This window comes from Osmerus eperlanus, chromosome 23, assembly GCF_963692335.1.
Source record: "Osmerus eperlanus chromosome 23, fOsmEpe2.1, whole genome shotgun sequence".
NCBI lineage: Eukaryota > Metazoa > Chordata > Actinopteri > Osmeriformes > Osmeridae > Osmerus > Osmerus eperlanus.
The window spans coordinates 9,821,159-9,832,997 of record NC_085040.1 but is presented as its reverse complement, the minus strand read 5'-3'; the positions used below and the strand labels follow the sequence as shown (position 1 = coordinate 9,832,997).

General features: G+C 41.3%; 1 protein-coding gene across 1 annotated transcript; it reads left to right on the top strand.

Moving 5' to 3' along the window:
• The first annotated feature begins 323 nt into the window (after positions 1 to 323).
• Positions 324 to 5,157, top strand: hacd4 (3-hydroxyacyl-CoA dehydratase 4). Its single transcript, XM_062449612.1, has 7 exons — positions 324 to 738; positions 1,155 to 1,261; positions 1,358 to 1,485; positions 1,640 to 1,752; positions 1,959 to 2,065; positions 3,209 to 3,340; positions 3,501 to 5,157. Exons 1-7 carry the CDS (start codon positions 734 to 736, stop codon positions 3,584 to 3,586), a joined length of 678 nt encoding a protein of 225 aa, XP_062305596.1. The 5' UTR covers positions 324 to 733; the 3' UTR covers positions 3,587 to 5,157.
• The last annotated feature ends 6,682 nt before the right edge of the window (positions 5,158 to 11,839 follow it).

Here is an 11,839-nt window from a genome sequence, read left to right as displayed (position 1 = left end):
TTTTGGTCAATAGGGATATTTAACCTTTATTGCCAAACACAAGTAAAAACAAAGAGATCATTCATTGTATTATTATATTTTAAATGTATTATATACTCGATGATGGTTTATATAATATAATTTTATATTACTTTTTGCCTATTTTTTTTAGAATCGTCCTAACTTTTCCCCCCTATACGGCGCCCCTGTGTGTGTGAATACACACACTGTAACGCGAGTGTTGTACCCTTTATTATTTGGATAACCGTTCTGCTGTTGGTGTTATGGCGTGCGCGATATCAGCCTCTCCCCTCCTCATTAGCATTTCAAGCTACAGACACAGAAACTGCAAGTCCTGAGGAAAGCTCATTGTGGGACTACTCGTAGTGGCTGTAATTCTGCACCAAGGCTGAATTTAGGGAAAGAGACTTCAGATACAGTATTAGAGGACCACTAAGGCCTATGTAAAAGCATCCAAAAACAGCATGTCATGGGACCTTTAAATATGAATGCCGCCAGTGAGTCGGAGGATATAACATTACAGTAAAATGTTCTAGCCTGGTGTAGAGTTTTGTTCTCTTTACTTTAGTTTGTTGCGGTGTATCAGTTTCAGCCTATGCATACTGAACAAAAGAAAATATAAATATCGGACAATTAGTTGTCACTCAACTTGCATGAAGAAACTCGAGTTCCTCTCTATTTCTAGCATTGCTGTATTAGGATCGAAGGAAAACGGCTTTTCGTTTGTCTTAAAATGAGGTAAGACAATGAGTTTTAGTGAATGTGTTGCTACCTCTTGCACATTGAAACTTAGCAATTTCGCCGCGTTAAACCCGTTTCAATAAAAAGTTTAGATGCAACTGAAGACCTGTGATATACGTGATTAATTGCAAACGTACGTTATCATACGGAACTGTTCAGTTTACAGGTTTGACTTTTGTGTATTTGGCATTGGTTTCATTGTCAGGGTAGGCTAGGTGGTTTGTGCATGTGATCATTCGGCAGGGCGCTGGCAACCATGAACATATTCCTGCATATTGTTTCTATATGATACGGCTCCTTCGTTCCTTTCTTTCCATAAAGCAAAATGTAAGAACATCTGGCCAACATTTCATTTGGAGGGGGAGGGTTAGTAATGTTTGTCAGTGTTGTTTTTTTCCGTTATTCTATCACAGGTTTAACATCAGACGTGCCTACCTTTTTTTGTATAATCTGCTTCAATTCTGTGGCCACACATGGACATTTGCAAATATGATGGCCAGATTCTTAACCTTTGGTGGAGGTACAGACATCAAAGACCAGCACTGCACCACATTTTAAAAGTTTGCATAGTCGGTATGGAAAGTATTCAGTTAAACACAATTGACTTGGTTTTCAGATGCCTTAGCAGATACATTTTATACAGTTGGAGTTGTGATGAGTCTATGTCAACTGCTGTCAATTCTGGAGCTATTCCATATCGTTGATGGCATCGAGAATGGATGGCTTCTGCCACGGTTTGTTCAAGTGCGTACCACTCTTAATATTTACTACCTACCCTTTTACAATTAGTACTTTCACTTGCTGGCACTGCAAGGATTCGTTGTTTGACATGTTCTACAGTGATCATTGTTAAAATAGAACAAATGCAATGTGTTTTAAGTTACACTGTATTTTACAGGTTTTGGAGAAGAATATCCTGCTGTTTGTAGTGATAATTGGTTTGGAAGAAATCCAAAGTAAACCAATAGTGTGTATACAATTTTTCCTGTGGAATATTCTGGATCTCCTAAGGTATGCTTATACATCTTGACTGTGCAAATGTATGACAGGGTAGTAGTTTTTTATTATTATTTCAGTCTTGATGTTACTTCAACAATGATCATACAATATTAGCATTTTTCAAATGTGTATAACTCAAATTTAGAGCATATAATGCACACTATTTTTGTCATATTGTTCTAGAATTTGAGTTCAGCATTATTGCTTGTCATTAATAGGTATCCCTATGGACTCCTGTGCGTAATGGGTACTCCATCCTTTGACATACTTTGGGCTCGATATACCCTGCCAATCCCTATCTACATACTCTCCGTTGCCTCAGAAGGTATTTGCTCTAGTACTCTCAAATTTAGTCAATTACTCAATACAGACATCCCAACCTGCAGAGACTCATTTCCGGGAGGTGGTCTGGACCCCCCCCCCCCCCCCGACGCAATCAGGCCGCGCGATATGCACCTATCTCTACCAGAAATGACCATTGGACAGTCTCTCGCTCGCTCGAAATACAAAATCCCCGATTTCCAGGAGATTGTAGAGCATTTGCGGGCGTCAGGGAGCCGCTATTGAAATGCGGGAGACTCCCGGACCTTCTGGGAGACTTGGGATGTCTGCTCAATAGAATGTTAACTCTTAACCCTTTTCTGTGAACAGTGACCCTTTACTGTATCAACATCTGAGCACCTTTAAGCTAAGAAGCACCTTGATATTGACATTTCCCTCCTCTGAAGGACCTAGAAAAGAGAAGGCGGCAACACCTTAGCTGTAGTAACATATGAACTGTTCTGTTGTTACACTTCATTACAGTGTCGCGGTACAAGTTCTTACACAAGTGAAATATGTCAGGGGGGGGGGTTGGGCTATCCAGGGGTAAGTGGATGGTAGGTCTAGGTTTTGTAACAACCTATACCACTAACACTTAATGCTATCTAATACATAGCAAGATAATTCTCATGTACCTACATTGTTTGCACTATTACATGGTAACGTGTAATGTAACTGTTACATGGTACTTAGTGTAACGCAAATGTAAAGTGATGCAGAGAAGGCTAACTACTGTATGCCTACCATCAAATTAACTGTTCTTTAAACAATAGATTGTTAGGAAGTGTTTCTTGAAATTACTGTCACAACATTTTCAAAATTACAATTTTTAAGGCATCAACATTACTACTGGAAATTACAGTTGAAGTTGTGTCAAGAATGCTGTGTTGAAACATTCAAACAAAAAGGAAATGGCAGACAGACCGCACAGGAAATATGTGGGGAAGACAAATCCACATTGCCTCTCCTACTACTATAAATACTACTAATGTATTTTAACCAAGTTTTTTTTTATGTGTTGTGGACCAAAAACTTGCCTGCCATTTCAATTAAATACAGTGAAAAACAATAAGCATTTGTATTTATGTGCATATTAAAGACTTTTAAAGATTTTTGAGTTTTCAGAGTATATCTTTGACCTTTCCAGGCATGACTGTTTACCAAGCCCAGCCTTACTTTGAGTCCATGGGGAACAACTCCTTTCAGCTCACACTCCCTGTGTTTGCAGCCACAGACTTTCCAATTTTCCTGAAGGCCTACTTACCTATTCTTGTGGCTAGTAAGTAAAACATTAAATCAGTTACAAACTTTGCACACATTTGTAAAAAAGAATGCCTAGCACTGTCTGTAGCACACAGACCAATTAAGTAAAGGTTTCTTTTTGAATATACTCTCATATGTTACTACACAGCTCACAGAGTGCCCCTCTTCATTTCTAGGTGGCTGTGTTACAGTTTGGCAGCTCATAAAGGAACGGAACCAACAACTTGAAAATTGGAATGAGAAGAAAAGAAAATTACATTGAAAACATTACATGTTCAAGAATAATGAATTGGTTACTGAGCAACCAATGAGGGCTGAAACAACATGCTCATTCTTGGCAACTAGAGGAAGTTGACATTGTCAAGCGTAAAACATCTCTAGTGTTTTATTTGACAGCATTTAAAAAGGTCAAGAGGAAGCGGTAGTATTCTACATAAGTAAGGACAACATAAACTGTAGCAAACCTTTGTATCCAAGTAAACTAGTTTGATGGTAACCCCAATTCAAAGAAGGTTGGGATGCTGTGTATAATTTAAATAAAAACAATGCAACGATTTGCAAATCTCATAAATCCAAATTTAGCATATCAAAAACACATCAAATGTTTAAACTGCGGAACTATATGTAACGGGTGTGAACCGGTGAAACTGACTCCTCAAGTACGTAACAGGCCACCCGCGTCAATGAATAACTAGCTTTTCTTTGGCGTAGTTGGTAGTGGTTGCGCTTGGCAAGTCAGAGGTAATGCGTTCGAGCCCAGTGAGTGGCGAACGACACCTTGTTGTGATGGAGCGTGGCTACGTCTGTTACATACCTGTCACATTGGTGCCGTGACCCGGATCACTTGGTTAGCAATATCTGACCTACCGGAGTGAGTTCAGAGGGGTGAATGTAACGGGTGTGAACCGGTGAAACTCACTCCTCAAGTATGTAACAGGCCACCCGCGTCAATGAATAACTAGCTTTTCTTTGGCGTAGTTGGTAGTGGTTGCGCTTTGCAAGTCAGAGGTAATGCGTTTGAGCCTAGCGAGTGGCGAACGACACCTTGTTGTGATGGAGCGTGGCTACGTCTGTTACATACCTGTCACATTGGTGCCGTGACCTGGATCACCTGGTTAGCAATAGCTGACCTGCCGGAGTGAGTTCAGAGGGGTGAATGTAACGGGTGTGAACCGGTGAAACTCACTCCTCAAGTATGTAACAGGCCACCCGCGTCAATGAATAGCTAGCTTCTCTTTGGCGTAGTTGGCAGGGTTTTTCCTGCGTAGAGAACATTTTGGCGCGCGCCAAAGCCGTTTTCCCGAGCGCCAATGACAAATCCCGAGCGCCAAAGGCAAAAAAAAGTCTGAGATGAAGAAAAGAAATAAGCTGTGTTCATTACGCGTGCAATGCATGTCAGCGAATATGTTCTCAATAGTATGTTTCAAGTAGGCTACAGCCGAACCCTCGTTCTGTTTTGATCAATAGTAATCGAGTTGATAAGCGTGTCTTTTTGTCTGATCAATACGCATCTGTGCGGTGCGCGAATGGACAGAGTGGACAGTAAACGGTCGTTCCGCTTCGAGGGCCAGCCCGACGTGCACGAATACAACTGTACAAATGCAAATGAAATTTCCACTCAAAATGCTGACAAAAGTTTGATTTACGATTTCCAACGCAGCCTCCATTGGTATTCTTAACCTGGAATGATAATATATAGTGCAGTGTTTCCTCTATGGCTACATTTCTGCCGCCACGGTATCAGAAATCAGGCTGTACACAATTTTAGGCCATCTATCAGCAGCGATTTTTAGAGTGCATGTCGGAGAATTGCACGGACACGCGCTTCACACCGCAATTGAGATTGCGTGTGCAATACGACTTATACGAGTTATACGACTTACAGTTCTCAAGGATCCTTGAAAACTGTAAGTCGTATAACTTATGTTGTCAGTTCATTTAAGCCTGTTATTGTATAAGTCTATAGTTCTTGCAAATTTAAATCAAGTTAACTGGTGATTTTCGTTGTTTGTATTCTGCCCCTGCTAGCTAAATTGTCTGTTGATTCGATAGCGATTGCTGCCCTTGCTCAGGTTTGTATTTTAGGTGCATTATTATGCTGAAGTAGTTTTAATTAATAAAACGTGGGTTTACTGTTATTATTTGCTACAGAATGCTTAGCCTATCAAGATCAAATGAAGCAGGCAGTGTACATGCTTCAGAGTGGACTACCTTAATCGATAGTCTAGGGGGGGGGGAGGGGGGGGGAGATGCAAAACACCTGGGAATAAATACATTGATTAGAAAAAACAAGAAAAAAAAGAATATATACATATATATATATATATTTTGGAGCACCGAAGACCTTTTTTGACCCAGGAAAACCCCTGAGTTGGTAGTGGTCGCGCTTGGCAAGTCAGAGGTCGTGCGTTCGAGCCCAGCGGGTAGCGACACCTTGTTGTGACGGAGCGTGGCTACGTCTGTTACATACCTGTCACATATACAAAAATTTTGGATATGATGATCATGTCTCCAAAAAATTGGGACAGGGCCATGTTTACCACAGTGTAGGGCAGTGGTTCCCAGACTTTCTCTGCTGGGACCCCCTCCAGAAAAAACAGGACATTTCCATAGCACAGTGAAGTATTAATTCTTCCGCTATTGTGTGCAGCTTTTTACAGGGTTAGGGTTAGCCTAACCCTAACCCTAATTGTTTATAGTACTTCATACAAACATGTGTAGTGCTTCACATAATAAAGACAATATGATGGCATTACATGAGTGTTGTGTGTTTGTTTGACATAAAATACAAATGTATGTATCATAGAAACCTCACAAAGTTTCCTGGACGCTGGTCACAAATAAATTCGACACCTTCAGTACTGTGTTGCGGGTAGAATATTACTACATATACAGGCTACTCCAAATACGTGCTGAGTAGCCTACATTCGGGTAGTGTCTACGGTAACTAGTTGATTCAGAAGAACCAAAACAACGTGTTGCCTGAAGGCCAACGTAGTTAATAATTTGATGACTGAATTCCTTCCATACCCATGTGCTTCAGTAGCTCGCGATGTAATGCAAAGCGTTGCAACGATGGATGTGTTTTTGCTCGTGGGATCGAATCCCACTCGAATCTTTTATTTTCTTAGCTTCCATTTATTATGGTGTGAATGGCTGTAATGGAGTAATCATTACATTTGTTCAGAATATAAAATTATGAAATGAATTGATTTCAAAAGATATAGCAAGGAAACACTCAGCCATAGGCTACACGAAATCGCATAGGAAACGAATGTTTCCATGTTGTGTTACGCGTATTTTGATCGTATTGTCTGGGATAGCAGCGACGTTAGTATGAATTTTTAATATGTGGTGTCAGAAGGAGCTTTGATGTCGGGGTAAATACGGCTATTGCCTCGGAACAAACCCCAAATACGTGATTAGTAGCCTACATTCGGGTAGTGTCTATGGTAACCAGTTGTTCCAGAAGAAGCCAAATCAAGATGTTACCTGAAGGCCAGGGTGGTTACTACCCAGGTAGCCCGCCGAATCGGGCCGATTGCGGGTAATTGTCGGCTGGCTCTGGCCCAGAATAGGTTGCCAGATTTGGATAGGTTTTGGATGTGCGGACATGGGCCGAGAACTGGCATATTTCGACCAAATTATGGAGTTATCTGGACCAGTTTATTTGAGTGTTGGGAGTTGTGGGTTGGGCTTGTTCTGTTCTGTAGGGCCTATTTCAATAATAAAAAAATAAGGATAATTTTTGTGTGTATGGTATTCTTGATATACGTATGTATCATATGTTGCACAAAATTTGAAAAACAACACAATTTGAATTGGCCGCGGGAATATAGGCTACTCGCGCACCCATCCAGCGCCTGTGTGTGAGAGGCGCTCACATTTTTCAACTGTCATTCTGTTAACGGTCATTAGAGGGAGCAGTTCGTTGTCAGGTAAGGCCATTTAAATAGAAAAATACACTATATGATACTTTTCGGGATATTTAATATTACAATAATAATGTGTTGCTATGCTAATGAGTCTATCTAACGTTTGATAATGTTTATGATATTTAGCTTACTAGTAATAGTAACTTAGCTAGCCTAGTCTAATGATGTGTTGCAGCTAGCTAGCTACAATGTGTCAGGTTTGGATGGACTTGTTACAGTAGCCTACCACCATCCTCTAATAGAGTGACATCAATAATTGTATTCATTATACAGTTTGAAACGTTCTTACTTTGCTTCATTTTGAGATGCAGCTTTTTAGTCGATCTATGTCTAACATGTTACAGAAGCGGGTGAAAACTCGATAGCCACTTGTACACTTTAACACAAGAAACGTTCAATACTCATTCAAGTAAGCGGATCGTCCGCTTATTTGACTGAGTATTGAAGAAAGCAGCTGAAAACGACCTGTATTTGTTGTATAATGTGTTGGTAGCCATAATCGCCTCTGACTTGATGCTGGTTACAAAACTGCTCGAGAACGTCCTCTCGAGCAGGAGATTCGCGCTCAAGTCAGAGGCGCCCACTTTAAAAGGTAATTTATGTTCACATCAGAAGGAGTAGCCTATGGAAGATTATTCCTGTCAAAATTCAAACAATAAATGACATTCTCAAATGATAAATGAAATGCTTAAACGTGTTACTAATTGTCTATGTGTTTAACTTCTAGGCCCAACACAATTGACCACAGAAACAGCCTCAGGAATCGAAGGGAGCAGTCGTTTCTGTTGTAAGTCAACTGAATTAGAAAAATATCAGCTCATTTAGCAATATTTAATTCTAAAGGGTATTTTGGTCAATCCATTTCTTCATGTTACTAATTGTGTATGTGTTTAACTCCTAGGACCAACACAATTGACCACAGAACCAGCCTCAGGAATCAGAGGGAGCAGTCGTTTTTGTTGTAAGTCAACAGAAGTAGAAAAATATCAGCTCATTTAGCAATATTTAATTCTAAAGTGTATTTTGGTCAATCCATTTCTTCATGTTATTAATTGTGTATGTGTTTAACTCCTAGGACCAACACAATTGACCACAGAACCAGCCTCAGGAATCAGAGGGAGCAGTCGTTTTTGTTGTAAGTCAACAGAAGTAGAAAAATATCAGCTCATTTAGCAATATTTAATTCTAAAGTGTATTTTGGTCAATCCATTTCTTCATGTTACTAATTGTGTATGTGTTTAACTCCTAGGACCAACACAATTGACCACAGAACCAACCTCAGGAATCAGAGGGAGCAGTCGTTCTTGTTGTAAGTAAACAGAAGTAGAAAAATATCAGCTCATTTGGCAATATTTAATTCTAAAGTGTATTTTGGTCAATCCATTTATTTTCTTAATGTGTTTAACCCCTAGGCCCAACGCAATCGGCAAAGGAACCTTGTAGGCTACTGTAAGTTCATCATTTTTATGTTTTTTCAATGTTTTGCCCAAGACTGGTGCTCTGAAATTCATCTGCACATCTGGACTTCTTAGTTGTCACAAATTTAATCTCCTTTACCATCTGTAGTCTACCCTTTGGCCATAATGACTGAGCGTTATTCTGAATACGTTAAGTCATCAAATCATGGCATTGATCCGTCATGACTTTGTACAGGCTGTCAACTGGCTAACATATGGGCTAGTTCTGGCAGTTTTGTCGGGGTGATTCCGGCCCAATGTTGGAAATACTGGTTCAGTTTCGGCTGCCGGACCCGGGCCAGTGTACTTGGGCCGCTTCTGGGGCGTCATTCAAACCAGATTCGGCCCGAGTCCGGCAACCGGACTCGGGAAACAGTAATTTATTCTGGCCTGCCGTATCTGGGCCACGATCGGGCCAAACCATTTTGGCTACCTGGCTAAGTACGTAACTGATTTGAGTAATTTCCATGAGCTAAAATAGCTCGTGGTGTAAAGCAATGGCCTTCGGTGTATTACGTGTTTTGCTCTAGTGCGATCGAATCCCACTTCATGCGAGCCTGCAAATGTTTTATTTTGTCTCCATTTATTTTGTCGTTAATGGTAATGTAGTGCGTACGCAGCTTATACTTTCATATTCGCCGCAGCAAATATGAGATCCGACTTGAAAATAGCCAGTAATATGTTTGTGAATTTGTGACGAATCTGGTGATAGAGGCAGACTGATAGGTGCACGCACCGCTGGGAAACCAGTTAGTTCGGAAACCAGTAGGGACACAACACCGGCACGGATGCAGCTTTAGTAAAGAGAGACTGTTGAGCATGGCAGTTTACGAGTTTTTGTCTGAAAAACTCAACTGGCTTGTCTTTGTGGTCTGGATGTTTTGTCTCCAAGTGGCGTCTTAGCTTGTTCGGCTTCAAGCTGTCACAAGCAAGCACTTGACAGACAACACACTGCGGCCTCTCCTCATTACCAGGCCCAAACGAAAACCCGCAGATTTTCAAATAGAACGCATTGGTCTGAGGCAAAATGTAAATAAACTTCTCAACTCAATATTACGTCTCTATTATTAAAACGTGAAACAAAAATGCTAAGAATTGAATGGAAACACTTATCGACCAAAATTACAGCAAGAGACAGGGCCAGGGAGTTTTCAGGCGATCTTGAGGATGGATCAATACTGTTTTGCAGTCTGTCAACATTCAGTCGACCATATTCGGTGTCAAACTGTTGTGGAACTTCTTCGGTCGCTCCGACATAACAACAGGAAGTCTAGCGGAATTCCGCAGATTTTCAGTCTGAATAATCGCAGAAATGCTTCATCCTCTGCTTTGCGTTTACGTGGGAGCACCGTCAAAAACTTGTCCATGTTATGCTAGCAGTGTCATTTATTGATTAATTATTTAATTCCATCCGCGCCCCCCCTGCAATTGCTCCGCGCCCCCCTAGGGGTGCGCCCCCCACTTTGGGAACCACTGGTGTAGGGTGACCATACGTCCTCTTTTTCCTGGACATGTCCACTTTTTCAGACCTTAAATTACTACATTGGGGAAAATGTCTGGGATTCATCTTTAATTGCATTTTGATGCGCATCTGTAAGTCCCGCCTTCTCGCACACCAATTGGTCGATTGTAAGAGGCTTGCAGCAACTATTGGCCAAATTCCTGCCTGTAAATTTCTCCGCGAACGCACAAAGCACTGTTGCATTCAGCATCAAACAGTTGCTTGACAGTAGCAGCAAATGACAGCTGAGTGGAAACAATGGCCAAAATATTTATGTTTGCTATAAATATGTATTCCTACATGTACTGTATGTATAATATTGATGTTATGCTAATATAGTGTATTTTTTCACTGTAATAAAGTCTGCAATCATAGTACCCCCCCCCCCCTCGGTGTCCTCGTTTTTGGCAAACGAGAATATGGTCACCCTGCACTGTGCAGCATCCCCTCTTCTTTTAACAACAGTCCGTATACATCTGGGAACTGAGGAGACCAGTTGCTGGAGTTTTGGGAGAGGAATGTTGTTTCCATTCCTATCTGATACAGGATTCAAGTTGTTCAACAGCCAAATGCTTTCAACAGTGGCGGCTGGGAAACCCCCACAGCCACCGCAAAGTGGGGGGGCCCTGCATAGCAAAAAACAGACTAGGCCTATATAAAAATATATATATTTTAAAAAAGTAAAAAAACTTTGAGGGCGCTCATTGAGAGCCCCAAGTTTCAACTACCGGGTAAAGGAATCCCTTAATGTTGGCAACGTAACAGATCTTCATCCACTTCCATGGTCTAGTCTCAAAATCCCTAAATCTGGCAACAATGGCTTTCTTGTATCTTACGTGCACTACTACGCCTCATGAATGCGCACATTTTGAAAAAATGCTAATCATTTACGATAGAGACATAAGTAAGCGGCCTCTGCAAAGTCTCGGCCACTACTTTCAATTGATAAAAGGTCTGGACTGCAAGCAGGCTAGTTCCGCACCCCGGACTCTTCTACTATGAAGCCATGCTGTTGTAATAGATGCAGTATGTGGTTTAGCATCGTCTTGCTGAAATATGCAAGGCCTTCCCTTAAAAAGATGTTGTCTGGATGGAAGCATATGTTGCTCTAAAACCTGCATACCTTTCAGCATTGATGGTGCCATTGATGGTGCCTTTCACGATATATCCAGTTATTTTTACATTCATGGTACTGTAAGTGTAGAACGAAATGTTTGAGTCCCGCCCGGATCCCGCCCCCTAATTAGCTGGAGAGGCCATAAAAGATGTGTAACCTTATCTGTATTAAGTGAATCATATGGTCAAGCTTAGAGGGGTCAGAGAGCGCTCACGCGCGCACACACACACACACATGTGCGCAAGGTCTATGCAAGGGAGCCGATGAAAGAAGAGCCATGTGACAGTTGCATGCCTGTGTACTAACCAATGCGGTCTGGACCTTGATAAGTATCACTCCCTCCTCAAATCCTTCTCTTCTCACATAACTGGTGCTAAAACCCTCTACTTTCTGAACAAAATTAACTCTGCTTCAAACCCCCACAAACTTTTTTCTACCTTCTCCACCCTTCTTAACCCACCTCCCCCACCCCCTCCCTCCACCCTGACAGCAGACGACTTCTCCT